Genomic DNA, 18,304 nt, shown 5'->3' on the forward strand with positions numbered 1-18,304 from the left:
AAATAAAATGTCCTTATTGTCCAACGTGATCCACAGGCCTTTGAAATGCACAGTTTTATTCATACAATTGTTGATGCAACATATCCCTTTACGTTGTATAATGTAACTACTATTCTCTGATTACAAAAGCACTGGGTGCCTCTTGTGCAGTGTATCTGTTCATCTTCCAGCGTTTTTTGGTTATTTAATACATTTGGTAAATGTAAAATCGAGTTGGTACCCAATCCTGTTGCTGGAGGCCATCCTGAAAGAATGCTTCCATTCAGGCCTTCTGTGCACGGTGAAGTTAACAATTGTTCAATGCCAATTAAGCAGTGGTAGGAATTAAAACTGTGGGTCACGGGGGACTTCCAGAATCAGCAACGCGAAATGTGGTTTTAAACCAGAATCATGACTTTACTCTACAAATACTACATATTTGTAATACTTTCACAGTTTTCATTTTTATACACGTTTCTCATTACATGCTTTCCAAATCTGAACTCAGTATATGCATCCAACACAGAAACAATATAGTTTATACCTCTTATTCTCTTGCAAAAGGGGATGAAGTAGCATTGTTATTCCAAGGAGTGCATATCCTTTACAAAGTTTTCCCTGGAGTGGAAATCTGACCGTTAGAATTTGATGAAGAGCACGCCAGTGACAACGGCGAAACCAGTGAGCAACAGTGCCACCTTGGGGATGCGATTCTTTGGAGAGCCCAGCTCATGGGGTAAGATTTCCATGAAGGTGATATAGACAAATATCCCTGAGGCAAGTCCTTCCAAAGTGGCGCATGCCAGCTGATGTTGCGGACTCAAGTTCAGCTCAGTTAGGATCACTCCCACTGCTATGCCTAATGGGGACATTACTGAAAACAACAGGAGGCTCATGACCAGGGGAACACGTCTTAACTGGCTCTGGGCAAGTTTCAGAGTCAGGCTAAAAGCTATGACACTCTTATGAAGCAGTAACGCCAGACAGATGTCTGTGATGTTCTGGGTGTCCTGCTGCAATCCCACTGCCAAACCCTCAAACACAGAGTGGAGAGACAGGGAGAAAACCAAGAGAAAGGCACGGATGGCCGAGTGAGAGTTTAAGTCTACATGAAGATGAAGCCCTTTCAGAACGGGGCCTATGCCACCACATTCTGCCCATGTGTGGTTTGCAGAAGAGCCTCGGGGCGTATGTCTCAAAGTCACTTTCTCATGTGACATGACACTGGAGTCCACCAAAAGAGCTTGTCTCTCCCCTGATGACTTTGTAGACTCATCTTTGAGGGCCAAAACGATCTGTTCCATCACCAGTACCATGAAGAAGCCCATTGCCATTATGAACTCTGGGAGAGGAAATTGAAGCTGAGGGAGATAAATACAGGGGAAAGTTAGGAAATTCGTGACTTCAGGAACGTTCAGGGAAACAGTTTAGTGACAATAAATGATTCACCCTAGACTGTTATTACCTGGATGCCTAAGCTTTGAAACGCTGCACTGATCCCAACCAGGTAATTGGGAATGAGGTCCAAAAAACAGGTCGCTAAAAACACACCTCCAGCAAAGCAGCTCACATAGCAGAAAACTTTGTGATGAAATTCTGTAGAACATTTCAGATTGTGCTGTAGTTAAAACACTTTCAGGCAACACAGTACTCTGACATTATTTACGACTATAGCATAAATCTGCTTGTGCTGGTTTTTCTTCTCTACCTGGATCTGTTTTCCCCCATCTGGTTCCTCTTATGATGCACAAGGGGGCAGAGCCAAATAAAAGTGTTGCTGAGAGCAGCACAAACAAAGCCACTGATTTCAGTGCCAGTCCAGGATCTGGGACGGTCGCACCTGCCATCCTGGACCCCCAGCCTAATCCAGGATGTTGGGGAGGGGCACTGCTCAAAGCCATCCTCCCTTCTCCATGCTGACCAACTTCTCCACGGGCCCTGGGGACAGGCAGCTATTATCACCAGGCCCAACAACAACAACAAAAAAAAGAGACTACTGTCAATGTTAACTTATAATTAAAACACACACTGGAATTACCTCGCAAGGGCAATCCCAGTGTTTTATGAGGAAGCAAAGACTGACACCAAACCCTGAGTAAAATAAGATAAGAATCATTTATCTGTAATTTATGGCCTGTAGTCTAATTAAAACACTTTTTTCCCCCCTCGAACACTATATATATAAACAGAAAGAGCGGTGTGTTTGCGTATGCGACACAAGAAGACATTTATGCATGGACACACAACCCCAGAGCCCGAGGAAAGTACCCTATAAAGAAAACAGCAAATCTAGTGTACACGCTGCATTTAGGGCCAACGGGCACATGTTAAAGAACGTGGCTTTTTATGAAACGAGAAGTGGCTTTAAAAAAAATACTACTAAAAAAAAAATACTAATAATTTTAAAAAAAGTTTCCAGACTCTTCTCTTACCCGCTCAGAGAACCAAACCCATCGGTCCTGACTGCGATCGCCGAGCTGCACCCCGAAGAAAGACCCGAGTTTGGCTTTAATCGGCCGCAGTTTTCCTGTGTTACGGGAACGAGTGAGTCAAACGCCGACTCTCCCCCCACCCACCGCGGTCAGCTGACCCGCCGAAGCGGGTGTAGGAGGGGTCGAGACCCCGCAAATCACAGCGGAGCGACCGAGCACACAGTTAAGAGGCGGTTTGTTTCATGGAACTGGAACATGTGTAATATTTGCATCTTCCCACTCGTCTCTTCGTTGGGTTTTCACGACTACAATAAAACAGTGGCCACAATAATAATTCAAGCTGTACTCTCTTTCCGACACAAAACATGAGACAAACAAGAAACGTATGCATAATATGCATAAAATATGATTATAATACATTAACCATAGTGTTTCCCTCGTTTTGGAAACACCCCAGAAAAAAAAAACGTCATTATTTCACAACTCGGCATTCGCCGTTATCGGGACAAAGCAGCGATCAATGGTGTCCAACAGGAGACGGTTTCAGTCACCGTGACCTTTGTCGCAAGACATGCAGATAACTGTCACTAGGGGTGGTAGTAGCCTAGTGGGTAACACACTCGCCTATGAACCAGAAGACCCGGGTTCAAATCCCACTTACTACCATTGTGTTCCTGAGCAAGACACTTAACCCTAAGTTGCTCCAGGGAGACTGTCCCTGTAAATACTGATTGTAAGTCGCTCTGGATAAGGGCGTCTGATAAAAATGCCATAAATGTAAAAAAAAAAATGTAACTTTGCGGAACGTCCACCGCTCGGTCCGCATGAGCGGGCTGGTAGTAGCCTAGTGGGTAACACACTCGCCTATGAACCAGAAGACCCGAGTTCGAATCCCACTTACTACCATTGTGTCCCTGAGCAAGACACTTAACCCTAAATTGCTCCAGGGAGACTGTCCCTGCAACTACTGATTGATAAATGCTGTAAATGTAAATGCATATCCGCACATGCCGGATATTTGGGACGCAGCTACTCTCCCGCGCGCTGATTGGCTGGATTTAGAGGCGCCTGACCAATCACGGTCCGCCTTGGTGACTAGGTGGCAGCCTCCGTGTGCGACGTAGGCTCGGGTGTTGATAGTGCGCTCTCCTTCGCCTGTTTAAAGCCTTTAAAAAAGGGGGGAAAAAACAACAAGGTCGCGTTAATTATTATTAACCATGTTTATGTCTGAGGAATTCGCCCGCGCCGTCGTCTCCAGGTCGTCTGAGGGTGCAGAGTAAAGTAAGTTCCTGCGGCTTTGGACACCAAGTAACTCCTGTTTATCCGGCAAAACTCCTTGACTCCTCCCACACGCCGAAAATACGAGGAGACGAGGAACTTTTTTTTTTTTTTTTTTTTTTTAACCTTTGGCGCACGTAGTTTCGCCGGGCGGAATTCTGTGCGAACGTTTAAGGTATTTCTTGCTATTTAAAAAAAAAAATACACCAGCTGCGTTGTGCTGGGCGTATCTGCTCCTTAGAAAACGCGACAGAAACGTAGTGGGCTGTTGGTATTGGTTGAGTGTTGAACTACGGTGGTCTGCGTGATATTGTCTTATTTTTTTTTTTCCTTCCAGAAGTAAAATAAGCGTGTTTATGCGTTCCACTGTTACGTAGCTGTAAAGAAGTAAGGACTTAATTTAACATCCACCAGGATGCCAGTATCCTGTCAGGCAGTTCGGTGTTTTGTGATCAAACACTCCTTGTGTAAATGCCACACCTGCCTCTTGCAAAGCACGTTTTCGAAAGGATCTTTGGTTTTTATCTCTTTTGCAGTTTGTAATTATTTGCAACAACAGCTCCTCTTCTGTGTTGCAGGAAATGGAGGCTGAAAACGGGGGGGTGTTTTTAGAGCTACGGGACGATGGTGGTTTGGTGGAGGGGAGGGTAGTACTTGAAGGCCACCACAGTGTATATTGTGACACAGAAAAGGCCCTGGAATGGACCACCGAACCCCAAAGTGTGAGTTTACCTTTCATGGAAAAGCTGTGAGAAGAAGTAGAACAGTGTCAAAGTGAACAATTTTGCTTCAGGTTCTCAGTGACAGCGAGTCTGAGGACGTACTCCATGCCATCAATCCCAATGAGATGTACTCCACTGGACACTTCCAGGAAGCTTATTCAGAGAGCGACACTGAAGCTTCAGAGGAGCCCCACTCCGAGAGCTCTCCTGGGACGGCAGAGCCTGCTCAGGACTTCTCTGGTCCCACTGTCTATCAGGTTGTCTATGACATTGGTTCTGTAGGGAACATTAAGTCAGAACCTGAAGAGCACAATGTGGACGTTATATCCATAGAGCTTGGTGAGTTCAGCTCTACACTATGTCTGTGAACATTACTTAATAAGGGGAAAATAACTTGTTTTCAGAGAATTTAGAGGGCTTGAGTATGAATTTAAAGGTCCCCTGTTACAAATAGTTTTTCTTTTATATGGGTCCTAGTCATCCCCTAATAATTTATCTGAAGAGTCTTTTTCGAAATTCAGTTGTGGTGCAGAATTACTGCCACTTTTAGTCAGTCCCACAATGAGATTTCCCCAGGACGCGCCATTTCGGTGTCTGTAGCTTTAAATGCTAATGAGGAAGAGTGAGGAGGGACGAGGAGGAGAGCGACCTATAGAAGTTGATCGTGCATTTACGGAAATGACATCACCAACACTCCCCAGAGAAATGGGAGGTAACCTGTCCCTTTTTGACAACATAAGGGGAGACAGTCGCAGAATGGCCAAAGCACTCATTGCACACACCACCATTTCTAGCCACTGCAGGACCACAGACAGGTCAGAGGGAACTCATATTAATGTTGAATAAGCTTACAAAGTGAATTTTTTTTCCATTTGCATTTCTTAATCCTTAGAAGGATTGAGTTATTTATTTATCTTTCCATTATGTCATATATTAATGGCTCATGAAATGAAGAACTTTTCTTTTTATATCTTTTTTTTTTTTTTTTTTTTTTTTCGCTATTTGTCTCTTTAGACGAGTGGAGTTCCCAAATGCTGGTTTCTGACTCCTGTATTGTTAATGATTTCCCCCTTGCTTCTGCTGAAAATGCAGAGAATGTTCACTCCACATCTCATGTTTGTCATGAGCACAGCAACTCAGACACCACACTGGTGAGCTTTATACAGTGTTACTCTCTTGTTTGACTCTTCTTTGTCTTCGTATGTCTTTAACTAATTAGAGTAATGGTGCCTCCTGCCATTTTTAGTCTTACCCGGAGCTTCACCTGACTGAGGAGGAGCAGAAGCTTCTGAACCAGGAAGGAATCTCCCTGCCGAACAATCTTCCCCTTACCAAGGTGTGTTGGGCCCAGAGTCTGGTTATAAAGGGGTTCACGCAGCCTGGAATGGAACTGTGGAAGTGTAAAAAAGTTATACTACAACAACAACATTTATTTCTTATATAGCCCAAAATCACATACAGTATGTCTCAATGGGCTTTGACAGGCCCTACAGTTGACACCCCCCACACTTGACCCTTCTGCACACAAGGAAAAACTCCACACAAAAAAAACTCTAGGAGAGAGAAAAAAAAAGGAAGAAACATTGGGAAGGAGTGATACAGAGAGGGGTAGAGGCTCACTCTACTCTTCCAGGGTAGAGTGAGCCTGCAAATGGTGTCAGTGCAGGGCTGGGGATGATATAATAATAAGTCCTACAGTTGTAGGGTTGGAGAAGTCCAGGATGTAGTCAGTGTCATGGTCTAGATTACGTGTCAATAATGATGTTACTGGTCCATTTGAAGATCCCTATAGCTGTAGTTGTAACGGTGGTGGTGGCGGCTGTGGTGACCCTCTGGTTTGTTTCATGGTATGTCCTTGTTAAGCAGTTGTCAGGAACCAGGATTTATTTGCTGGTCTCTTCACTGGGGTCTGCCAGTAGTCTGGGTGCTTGATTCCGTGTCTCGGAGAAAAACAAACAGAAGCAGCGGCAGACGGTTGCACTGTACGACCGATACTGCAATATGTGGTATATTGGTGCTACAGTGGCCCGGTACCCTAACTAGGACAGCCTAACTAGGGTGAATTTAACTTTGTCTAACAGGGGGACTCTGTGATAAACTGGACTTTATAATTGACACTGCGTCAAGATGAAGTGAAATGAGGGTCTAGGACTTTAGCAAAAAGCCAGAGAAAACAGAAGTTTTGAGATTGTGTCTGAATCCCGGACACTGACAGGCAAGCTGTTCCACAACTGCGGAGCTCTATAGGAGAAGGATCTGCTCCCAGCTGTGACCTTCTGCACCTTTGGTACCAGTAGTGACCCCGCACCCATTGATCGAAGGGGGCGTGGCGGTTCGTAAAGAACCAAAAGTTCACTCAGGTACTGTGGGGCGAGACCATTTAGAGCTTTATAGGTTAAAAGTAGGATTTTGTAGTCAATCCTAAATTTGATGGGTTACCAGTGCAGTGATTGTAAGACTGGGGTGATGTGGTCAAATTTCCTGGTTCTGGTTAGAACTCTGGCTGCAGCATTCTGTACTAGCTGGAGTTTACTCATGCACCTACTAGAGCATCCAGACAATAATGCATTGCAGTAATCTAACCTTGATGTAATAAATGCATGGACCAACTTTTCTGCATCATGCATTGAAATGATATTTCTTATTTTTGCAATATTTCTAAGGTGAAAGAATGCTATTCTAGTGACATTATCTACATGCGAATTGAATGAGAGACCTGCATCAATGATGACACCTAGGTCCTTCACTTCAATACTCGGTGAGATAGAAAGGCTATCCAGGGTTATGGTGTAGTCAGCCAGTTTATGCCTGGCTGCTTGAGGCCCAAGTACAAGCACTTCTGTCTTGTCAGGGTTTAACAGGAGAAAGTTGGTAAGCATCCACTGTCTAATGTCCTTCAGACAATTCTCTATTTTGTTCAGCTGCTGCCTCTGATCTGGCATTGCTGACAGATACAGCTGTGTGTCGTCAGCGTAGCAATGAAAGCTAATACCGTGTTTGCGGATGACGTCGCCTAAAGGTAACATGTTTAGAGAAAAAAGTAACGGACCTAGGACAGAACCTTGTGGAACACCAAACTCGACTTTACTATGTGAAGACGAAACACCATTGATGTCCACAAACTGATATTGGTCGGTCAAATATGATCTGAACCATTCAAGGGCTGTTCCCTTAATCCCATTAACATTCTCTAACCTGGCAAGGAGAATAGCGTGATCGATAGTGTCAAACGCTGCACTCAGATCAAGCAGGACAAACAGCGAGATGCGTCCCTGATCAGAGGCCAACAGCAGGTCTTTAACCAGCGCTGTCTCAGTGCTATGATGAGGTCTAAATCCTGATTGATATACTTCATGGACATTGTTACAGTCTAGGTATGCGCTCAGCTGCTGGGCTACGACTTTTTCTAAGATTTTTGATATGAACGGAAGGTTGGATATCGGTTATAAAGTTACATGTTACCTTGTAATTTTGTAGGCGGAGGAGAGAGTTCTTAAGAAGGTCCGTCGAAAAATCCGAAATAAACTGTCAGCGCAGGACAGCCGGCGCAGGAAGAAGGAGTACATTGATGGGTTGGAGAGCAGGTGAAGTTCTCAAATTCGCATCTTTCTGAAAAGACTTAGGTTTTGTTACGTACAACAAATGAAACCAACACACAGGACCAGAAGTCATACTCTTTCATGTGAACAGTGCCGTTGTATTTGTTAGGGTGGAGGCCTGTTCGGTGCAGAACAAGGAGCTGCAGAGGACAGCGGAGCAGCTGGAGAAGCACAATGTGTGAGTGACTCACTCCCTTTCAGCTGAATTTGTGTCCTTTCAGCAGGAATGCCGAACAGCAGGGTCTTGTCTGTAGGTGCAACATTCAGACAGTACAGTGTGTTTCTTTTACAAGAATCGTCCAAACTGTTTATACAGATCACTAATGGCTCAGTTGCGCAAGCTTCAGTCTCTCATCAAACAAACCGCTTCGAAGGCAGCGCAGACGAGCACCTGCATCATGGTGAGCACATCTCCATTTTGTTCTCCAACTATCCATTTTTTTCCCCATGGATTCCTTTAACTGGGTGACTTTGTTAAGTGCTGTTTTTTGGGAATAGGTGGTGGGATTTTGGAAGCCTGGGGGGGGGGGGGTACTTCCATCTTATGATAATTATATCTGTATGCACAATGTGTATTAAATTTGTGTGTGTGTGTGGTGTTGTTACCCCTAGATTTTCTTCTTTTCACTACTGCTCATTATCTCCCCGAGTTATGGTCCTTTGAGCAGGAATTCTCCGGCAGTGGAAGAAGTCTATGTGTCTCCAGGAGGTTTGTTTTAGAACAGGCTTGTGTGTATTAATCTTAATACGTTTTATATAGTTTTTGGTTGATCATTGCATTACTATTTACTCTGCAGTCATCTCCAGGAACATTCTTAACGATCATGCCTCACCGTTACAAGCATCAGAGGACCTTGACGGCGCTGAAGTTCTCCTTGACGCTGCACCACTTTCCTCAGAATTGACTCCACCCGAGCCTCCAGACACAGCTTCTCCAGGGCTTTTGCAGTCTCCAGACGCTGCTGAAGTGGACGATAATGGGGATGTTCAGGAGAGAAACATCAGTAAAAGTACAGCCCTGGGTGATGGAATGATAGACCCTCTGCCTCAGGGCATCATATCAGCTTCAGGGCAAAAAAGTTCAGCCAGTGACCAGGCAAAACCAGCCCATGCAGATGAAATGTAGCTTCTTTATTTTATTTTTATTTTTTTTACTTTTATGAGCCACAGTTTTCTCCCAACTAGCTGTGTTTCTACTAAATCATTGACCTGCTCTTGTTGGTGGTTTTCTGGGGAGAAATTGGGGAAAAACCTCCAAATTGTTATTTTAGTAATAGACAGAGAACAGGACAAATTTATCCAGAGAAAACTCAGTCTGATTGATGCCTGGATCTTACACAAAGTTTTTTTTTTTTTTTTTTTTTTACTGACAACAGCAAAATACACATTTGCATGCATTATTTATCTATGTGCTTTGTGCAATTTAAAGATACATTTGTACATTACGTCATTAGTCCAAATTAATTTAAAAAGTACCAAATCTATCTCCTGTTTCGTAATTTTATTCTGTGTCTTGTGTCTGTTGTTATTTTGCTATGTCAAATGTATTCTGTTAATCACTGCAGCAATTATTTGCATAAAATGCACGTTTAAAATATTTTGACTGCTTCTTAGCAGTTAGCTTAGCAGTTAGATCTACTACTGTGCTTACTGTAGCAAGGCAGCTGTCCTGCATGCACCATCTAAATATCTGGCAAGCTTCAGATGTGTATCTGTAGGCAATACATTGTGGAAGGAAGACAGGTACACAGCAGGTGTTTTAATAAGGGTCAGGGGTGGCCTAGCGGGTGAGGAAGCAGGTTCAAATCCCGAACAGTCAAGGTGCCACCACACCGCTCATCTGGCGCCATCCATGGCTGCTCACTATGGTTGATGGGTTAAATGCAGAGGACACAAAAATATTGACACTGGGGAAAATTATTCACGCTTTGTGCTGGTGAAGTATAACCAGGTTGTAAGTTGAGGTACAAAATCCAAACGTTTAAGAGCGTAGACTTAAAAAGGCAGAAGGAGATGCCACTGAAGATGTTTTCCATGGAGGCTCCATCATGTGTGTTTTGGTTCTGTGGAAAGCTGCATGTTGGACAATGGCTGCTCATGTAGAGCTGTTGATTGAGGGCCCTTGGCCTTCGAAGTTCAAGTTGAGCCTTATTGTCATTTCAGCGATATATACATGTTAGAACCCACATAGTGAAATGAAACAACGTTTCTCCAGAACCTGGTGCTACATGTAACATTTGAACGATTAGACAAAGTTACACACTCAAAAAGTGCTCGTGTGCGACACAGACAAACTGGGCAACATAAAGTGCAAACAGGGGACACAGGCAGGGCAAGGGTAACATATAACTAAAAAAACATGTAGACAACAATAAGACAGATAATGCTAAACTGGTGGAATGAAGAATAAATGTGCAAAGTAAAACAGTGCAAATATGGCTGTGCAAAATGGAGTGGTGCGGGGCAGTGGTGGCCCAGCGGTTAAGGAAGTGGCCCTGTGATCAGAAGGTTGTCGGTTCTAATCCCGAGGCCAAGGTACCACTGAGGTGCCTCTGAGCAAAGCACACACACTGCTCCCCGGGCGCCTGTCATGAGCTGCCCACTGCTCACCAAGGGAGACGGGTTAAATGCAGATGACAAATTTCACTGTGTGCACTGTGTGCTGTGCTGCTGTGTATCACAATGACTCTCTTCACTTTCACTTAGTATATAATATTACAATATAACAGAGGTATTAAACTCATCTTGTGACGTTGTGCGTGCACGTCCTTCCTGTGTCCTGCCAGTGTGACAGTTCTATATAATATAAGCCTGCATTCATTCTACAACATGAAACCACCCCATAAGAGTCTTTCATGGGGCATCTTTTTATACTGACAACAGCAAAATACACATTTGCATGCATTATTTATCTATTTAAAGATACGTTTGTACATTACAGAGGTGGTGTGTGTGTGTGTGTGTGTGTAAGTGTGTCAGTCCAGAGTGGAAAGTCCCCGAGAGTTCAGTTGTATGGCTGCCTGTGGGATGAAGCTGTCCATGACCACCTGATGGAAGACACATTTCTCGAATCGATCATGAAGGACGGCGGGGCCTTTTTTTGTGCGTGTTTGAACGCGAACACTCGATCGTCGGTCCAGCAGGGGCAGCAGACACGATCCTTCTGGAAAGTTTCGCCATTTCCCGGCGGTAAGGCGTTTAAATGCCCGTGTAAACGGAAGCTCCGGGGTGTTACACGGCCGCTCGGACTAACTTTGGCCGGCTGCTGAAGCGCGATAAAGAACCCGGGACGCGGCGGACCCCGTATTAGGTTGCAGTTTCCGGACAGGCAGATATGACCGAATGGAGGACTTGTTGCGCGTTTGCATGCATCTGTGCGCCTTAAAACCCACGCAAAGCGAACGTTGCCTGTAATTAAACCGAATGAAATCGTCCCTCCTGCTTTAGACGCGACGACGGCAGGTAAGAGAAAGGCGATGGCTTTCCCCGGACAGGTAGCAGAACTGGTTGCGGTGTGCGCTCTCCTCCTGGCCGCGGCGACTCCCAGGTACGCGGCGCGACGGTGTGACGTTTGTGCGGAATAACGCGTGTGTGACACTAATCGTACGACCCTCCGCACAGCGCTGCGGCCGCCGCCGTCCAACGACAACGCGACACCGCAGGTACAGCAGCTCGCCGCCGTCGACCTCGACCGATCGAAAAAAAAAAAAAAACTAAACGAAATCTCTCGCCAGAGCCGCTCCGCGATCCCTGCTGGCAGAAGGAGGAGGTCGTGGTGCTGGCCGAATGTGCTCCTTGCGATCGGATTCAAATGGTGAGAGGCATGTTGGGTGAACGAGCAGAAGCGCGTCGTCTCTCTGGCCACGTCCTTCTGTCTCTTCCCTGGTGTGTGTCTACACGCGTCTATGCGTCTTATTCTCTTGCTTCCTCACTTCTCTGTTTAGTCAGTGCTCTTTAGTCGGGATCCGGAGTTCCACGCTGATCCTGTGTTACTATGTTTCCTGGTTGTGTGCACCTGTGTCTGATCATATAAATCTGCCCTGTTCGTGTCTGTTGGCCGCAGGGTCGTTGTTTGGTGGTGTTTCCCCCGTCTCGTGACGTGGTGCGTACGCGTCCTTCTTCTTCGCCATGTCCTGCCAGTGTGACGGTTATATATAATATAAGCCTGCATCCATTATACAACATGAAACCACCCCATAAGAGTCTTTCATGGGTCATCTTTTATTCATTTCATTTCTCTTTAGAAATGGTGGTCAGTATGCCATTCGACTGGATTCATACAGAAGGTCCAATGTGTAAGGTCAGAGAAGATTGACTTCAAGAGGTGACTGGTCACTCATTTAAAAGCGAAATATTGTTTTTAAAGTTTATAAAGCGTAAAAGCAGAAACTGTTCTATTAAAAAATGTCTCTCATGGTTTCTGGATGCTTTGCCTAACCAGAGCCTGTTTACCACCACAGCTGCATTTCTACAGGGATGGAAGAGATGGCCTTCTGGAGGTTTGAGGGGACCATGATGGGCCTGACGGTTCTGTTTGTTCTGCTGGTCATTTCACGCCAGAGAGCCCTGGACCGCATTGTGTCTGAAAAGGTCCGCAGGCAGATTGAGTCATTATAGTATCTGGATGGAGGACTGTATGGGCCTACGGGGCATTTAGCCGCAAGGTACACTACTGCCCATATTCTAGCAATTTGCTGTAAAGCCCCTCTCTGTGTTTGTTTGAAAAAATATATACTTAAAATATAGGATGATTGTATATTATTTTCGACAGCTCTTTCCATATTACATTAAGCACAATTCCACTAACATGTGAATGTCAAACACTCATCAAAAGCTGCTGTACTTGAAATAGAATAAAATTCGCATTAAAGTCTGAAAAAGTGAGATTTCCTTTATAAATAATAAAGCTGTTTATTTAAATAAAATGCATTTTACAGAAAATATTTTTGTCAATAAAAAAAGTATGAATTGTGCACTCGGGTCACAAGCATTTTAAGAAAAACAGGTTGCATTTTGAGCCTCGTGGGCAGTCACAGAGTTGGCCAAAGCGCGGCCCTTTTTTGACTGTGCAGAAATCCCCAACGTTGCACTGCGGAAAGACAGAAATGTTTAGTGCTCAATTTAATCTGGGAAATTCCATCAAAGACAAATAGCACGATTGCATTGCAGAACTAGGCTACGGCAGTGTTACGTCATTCAGTTGGGTGAACTGTTCATGTCTCTACCAGACGCTAGGTGGCGCACTGTGCCGTTTTAGCTTTTCTTTTCAGTTTATACTAATTTACATTATTTACTCTCTGCCAAGCGCAGCTTACTTACATTAGGAAGACGACTGTGCTTCCTCTCCCAAATAGTCATTCTTCGGTTTTGAAGTTTTTCTAAAACGTTCTGAAGAACACCCAGCTGGTAAAGGTATAGAGACTATTGAAATATTCCAGCATCTAGGTAATGCACACTTATATATTAATTATACATGATTTTATTATCCATTAATTATCAATTTTAAACAGGAAACAATAGTTTTTAGCATTAAAAAGGCATCACATGCGTCAAGTGTAAATGCTGTAACTGGAAATGATGGAATATCTGCATACATGTAGAGAGGAACTTTATCAGCAGCAATTAGTTTTGAGATGGAAGGCTGTGTTAACCTGCCATTTCCAAAGTCTCATTGATTATTAGAAAACCTTTTCAATAGTTTCAGACTTGTCAATGATTATTTATCGTTTATTTGTCATTTTTCATTAAAAACGAGGACTTTTCTAAATGACCACAAACCTTTGAACAGTGTTGCATTTGTTTTGCTTAATTGAAGTATTTTAAGTCAGATGAAATGAAATGAATGAACTCACCAGCTCTCGCTTCTGCTCGCCGGGCCGGGCCGGGCTGGCGGGCGAGACGGAGCAGAGGAGGACGCACAGCGCCAGTAGAAGCGTGCCTGTTCTGGCCATGGTTCTCAGTGGAGGGACGTTGTCCAGGGTGCTGAACCGGGGCACCCAAAGCCTGGCAAATTCCCTTTATACAATTAATCTCCACCCCGATTAGACGACTAATTAGGTAACCTGGAGGGGAGCTCGTGCAGACATCCAGTCTTGGTTTGGAGGACAGAGTGCCAGGTCGTTTGAAACCGTGGATGGGGTGCGGACGTTTGGCCTGCTAAATCAGATCGATTTCGCGGATGTCGTGCGATATGGAGAAAGTCGCGCTGCTTCATGACCTAGTAAACAGGACTTTCACATCCCCGGCGCTGCCCGTTACGTAAAACCCCAGAAAGGGAGACCCAGGCGACATTAATCCGGCCTGGTTGTTCCATTCGCGGGACTAATCTTTTTCCTGTTTTAGATGGGTTTAACCCACCGGTGACGTCTTCACCGGGACCTCCTCGTGGGGGACGGGGACGGGGACGAAAGTTCAGCCTAGTCTTGCACCTTCATTCACTCATTTATTAGGTCTATTCACATTAGGGTCCTTTAAATGGATTTACTTAAACAGTTTACTTCCGAATGTCCTTCTGTCCTTAATCAAGCAATGTCATTATTTGTGTAGCGAAAGAGACTCTGTAATCCTATTGTCCTCCGAGCAGTAATACAATATTGTTCTCCATCTGTAGACATTTGCTTGTGGGAGAGACCAGCCTCAAGTTTTTGTAGTACATCTCAAATATCAACAAACCAAATGAAATTATTGCCATTTTTGCTTTTGAATTGTTGCTCCTGGCCCTTTCTGAACTATTTCAAAAACCTTTTCTTTACTCTAAACCTTTACTAAAACCACTGCACAGTGCTGTACATCGTCATATACAGTAGCAGTGGGATGGTGGATGATGGAAATACCTGTTGGGAAGCGAGAAAGTGAATCTTGGACTGGGTTGGAATACGTGAGGCACTGATGGTTTATGAAAAAGAGAAGTTTTCACCACACAGTGGCAATGTTGGTTACAATCATCCAGACAGCCTGTTGCAGAGTAATTTGTATAGTTTTAAAATGTTCATAACTTGTTATTTATGTATCTCTTTAATGTGCATTTTGAAATGTCATTATTGATTTATACATTCCTGTAGTAATTTAGTGTTTTTAGTATCTATGAATGAATTATTTGTATTATTCAACATTTTATCACCATTTATCCTCATTTAGCTTTAGACCTCTAGTCAAGTAATGTTTTTATTATACAAATAGTTATTGTACAATTAAACTGAAGATGCTGTGACAATACAGTGTCTATCCATGTTATACGATAGGAGAAATATTGCTGTCAAAAGAGCCATTAAGTAAAAAAAAACAACACAATTCAAGCCTATGAATAAATGTACATTATTTGTTAATAAACAGATGACATCTTTTAACATAGAGCTTGAAATTAATTATTGCTGCAAATATAGGTCCCTAAAAAATGTCCTTTAAGTGCATAAGTGTGCCTAATCATGTGGGCTTGTTACAGTTGATGGCATGGCCCAGATTACTCCTCTTCTTTGCAGTTCTGAAAAGGTTCAAAGAGAACAATTCTCAAATCCACATCTTCCACCCTCCTCATAATTTTGTCTGTGATTATTAGAGAATGTTGTATGCCAGTAATTATGAACACAAAAAACCCTCCCACCCTGTACATCTCAATATTTCATATTTCATATCTCATTTATGTAAATATAAACAGTATAGCTCCATCACAACTAAACAAACAGACATCAAATAAAACGCTTTTAGATTTTGCCTTTATCCCAGGAAAGTCTATAGATTATACAGGACTGACATTCAGCTTTAACAGACTTTTCACTGACCTTGAACTGAACTGAACTTTATTCCATTTTAAAACATATGACAGAGCTGGTGGAGGGATAAGACCAGCAGTGGAATAAATTGTGCAGATACGGTCCCTGTGGCCTGTACAACAACAAAATGTTGTGTGCATTAATGATGATTTAATGTTTACCAATTGCATATAATTCATGTATAAAAACATAAACATACCTTACTAAGGCTGTGACGAATGTTAGGATTTTCTTTGTCTACGAATATAACCAGTTAGAAGTGAGAAGAACAGGATCAAAACTGCCTGAGGAACTGATACTGATACTGATGCTTTGACATGAAATCATATTCATAATAATTACCCGTGTGTGTAGAGTCTTCATCAGAGTTATTTAATATTTCATACACATTATAATTCACACTGCTTGTATTGTCTGAAAACAGATAATCATCATTTTCAACAGATGCATTATAATAAAGGAGAAACAAAATGTGTAAAACTAGAAATGCAGAAGACGTACAATATATGTAATAATCAAATGTTGAGTTGTAGTCATAGTCTTCGGTTGTTGTAACATATTCAGGTTCATATTGCGGGTCGTTACCTGCAAGTTAAGTTGAAAAAGAGCACAAAAAGATGAGTCACTCACATCTGTCATCAGAAAATCCCTTTCTTTGAGCGTCTCGGATTTCAAAGATTTGCAATGTGCTGTTAATCACACGATTACAGATGCAAACAAAAGCTCCATGCCTCAAGGCTGCAAAAAAGGTTCCAATTCTTCTGGACCAAGACAAATAAAGACTTCTTGGCTAAGTTATGCTCTGGAGAGACAGCGCAGAACAATAGCAGCACAAAAGGCGTGTCTGTTCCTGAAACAAGGATATATGACTTGACAGTGGGATAATGCAGGATAACGTGGACGACTTGAGGCCCAAATCCATCAATCACACCCTGAATGGAGGATATATAGGCTCTGCGCCGTGTTGCAGTGGCCCAGGGAAAGTAAGCGTGCGAGCAGGGAGGAGTATTGGGTTACTCTGATGGAATCTCCCAGTGATGGTGTAGTTCTGTTCTATGAGGGATGTTATGAACAGGGCACGCTTGAAAAAACTTGTTTGAATAGTGCACCCACACCCGGCTGATTTTGCGGGGGAAATGCAAATTGCTTCATTATTTGAATCCGTTTTTATGTTGTTCTATAAGACCCATGGTAAGGTTAACAAAAGTTCTTTTCCGTCTCTAAGTCCGCTCTTAGTTTGACGTCTTGCAGCCGCCCATTTCAGGGATTTTCTTTTCCTCCGCTGTCATCAGATTTGTATGATAAGCCAGTTTCCTCATCCCCTATGCCCTGAAGGCAAAAAGAGGCACACCAAGACAAGTCTCTTCAAATAAATCTCACTCTTCCAGTCAAAAATGGTAGCTTCTACAATCACGTCTATATTTCACGGGTTAAGGATTCTGTACAATAAGCAGCATGTACGAAGAATATTTCACTTCTGCCTCACACACATTTTAATGAGAGGATTCTCAATCCAGCATTTTGAGTTAAATGTCAGTTCAGCCCAAGTTGAGATAATCTTTAGCCAAATCGGGCCCATTAATTAGTAAACTAATTGCAGGGTTGCAGTGAAATCCCTGTGTGCACCCAGGTCTTAAACAAGCGTCTGTTTTTAAGGAGGGGAAATGATCTCTTGAATGTACATTTCTGTTATTGCAGCAGCGTTTCCCTACCTTGGCTAAGGGCTGGAGACCTGAAAGGCAGGCACAAAACGCACACTTGTGTGTGACTATTTTAATTTTTTCTTCTCCTCTTGGCCCACACGCATCTCATCAGAGCGTGGTATTAGCTGCATTACTCACTAAACACAGCAACATAAAGTTTGAACTACATTCATCACGGCCCACTGGGCACGCACCCAACATCTGTCTGCTTCTTAATAAGACACAAAGACAAAATTAACATGGTTCTAGTAGCCTAGTAGGTAACACACTCTCCAAAATCCCACTTACTACCATTGTGTCCCTGAGCAAGACACTTAACCCTAAGTTGCTCCAGGACTGTCCCCTGTAAATACTGATTGTAAGTCGCTCTGGAGAAGGGCGTCTGATAAATGCTGTAGATGTGAATGATCAGACAAGGTGGACGCACCAAAGTCTGTCTTTAGTGCATAGCATGCAGCAGACAGTTGTATCTTTCACACTGCATTACACTGAGAGTTAGTTCAGCAGGCCCCTGACTGTCCTGCAGTGGTTGATTTGCTCAGCTCGTTCCTATCTGAAACAGGGATTTCTATGCCCCCCCCCCCCCCCCCCCCCTCCATGTAAACAGTGCACTGTGCAGCGCAGCCTCGCAAGTCCAACTTCAGTCTTGTGCTTGAAAATGTGTGAGTGAAAATGTGTACTCACCCCTGCACACAGGCATCAGCAGCACCACGGTCACCCACACAGAGAGCAGTCGTCTGTGCATGCTGGTGAGGAGAAGGCAAGTGACTGGGAAGAGAAGTGCGTTCTGTGTGCATGTCTGGGGGTGCCGGCGGATTTTAT

General features: G+C 43.6%; 3 protein-coding genes and 1 long non-coding RNA gene across 7 annotated transcripts; 2 read left to right on the forward strand and 2 right to left on the reverse strand.

The window, feature by feature from the left end:
• Window positions 1-375: 375 nt before the first annotated feature.
• On the reverse strand, window positions 376-2,592 carry LOC114790860 (zinc transporter ZIP1-like). 3 transcript variants are annotated; one of them, XM_028981262.1, is made up of 5 exons: window positions 2,412-2,592; window positions 2,018-2,070; window positions 1,688-1,917; window positions 1,445-1,575; window positions 376-1,340 (listed from the first exon to the last, which is right to left on the reverse strand). In XM_028981262.1, exons 3-5 carry the CDS (start codon window positions 1,878-1,880, stop codon window positions 618-620), a joined length of 1,047 nt encoding a protein of 348 aa, XP_028837095.1. In that variant the 5' UTR covers window positions 1,881-1,917; window positions 2,018-2,070; window positions 2,412-2,592; the 3' UTR covers window positions 376-617. The 3 variants fall into 3 exon arrangements, with proteins under 3 accessions (XP_028837095.1, XP_028837097.1, XP_028837096.1); XM_028981264.1 differs by lacking the exon at window positions 2,018-2,070 and having other exon boundaries at window positions 1,688-1,931; XM_028981263.1 differs by lacking the exon at window positions 2,018-2,070 and having other exon boundaries at window positions 2,412-2,591.
• Window positions 2,593-3,825: 1,233 nt separating this feature from the next.
• creb3l4 (cAMP responsive element binding protein 3-like 4) lies at window positions 3,826-9,352 on the forward strand. The gene is made up of 10 exons (XM_028981089.1): window positions 3,826-3,864; window positions 4,268-4,411; window positions 4,483-4,750; window positions 5,426-5,562; window positions 5,658-5,747; window positions 7,889-7,995; window positions 8,120-8,188; window positions 8,327-8,411; window positions 8,623-8,719; window positions 8,808-9,352. Exons 2-10 carry the CDS (start codon window positions 4,271-4,273, stop codon window positions 9,134-9,136), a joined length of 1,323 nt encoding a protein of 440 aa, XP_028836922.1. The 5' UTR covers window positions 3,826-3,864; window positions 4,268-4,270; the 3' UTR covers window positions 9,137-9,352.
• Window positions 9,353-10,976: 1,624 nt separating this feature from the next.
• Window positions 10,977-13,019, forward strand: LOC114791248 (protein JTB-like). Of its 2 annotated transcripts, XM_028981921.1 has the most exons (5): window positions 10,978-11,557; window positions 11,632-11,672; window positions 11,745-11,824; window positions 12,255-12,334; window positions 12,471-13,016. In XM_028981921.1, exons 1-5 carry the CDS (start codon window positions 11,487-11,489, stop codon window positions 12,625-12,627), a joined length of 429 nt encoding a protein of 142 aa, XP_028837754.1. In that variant the 5' UTR covers window positions 10,978-11,486; the 3' UTR covers window positions 12,628-13,016. The 2 variants fall into 2 exon arrangements, with proteins under 2 accessions (XP_028837753.1, XP_028837754.1); XM_028981920.1 differs by having other exon boundaries at window positions 10,977-11,557; window positions 11,632-11,824; window positions 12,471-13,019.
• A 2,137-nt stretch (window positions 13,020-15,156) lies between these two features.
• On the reverse strand, window positions 15,157-18,304 carry LOC114791249 (uncharacterized). The gene is made up of 6 exons (XR_003749952.1): window positions 18,167-18,304; window positions 16,281-16,364; window positions 16,122-16,193; window positions 15,979-16,016; window positions 15,789-15,891; window positions 15,157-15,490 (listed from the first exon to the last, which is right to left on the reverse strand). It is a non-coding gene; the product is annotated as an uncharacterized LOC114791249 (long non-coding RNA).

This window comes from Denticeps clupeoides, chromosome 5 (assembly GCF_900700375.1).
Source record: "Denticeps clupeoides chromosome 5, fDenClu1.1, whole genome shotgun sequence".
NCBI lineage: Eukaryota > Metazoa > Chordata > Actinopteri > Clupeiformes > Denticipitidae > Denticeps > Denticeps clupeoides.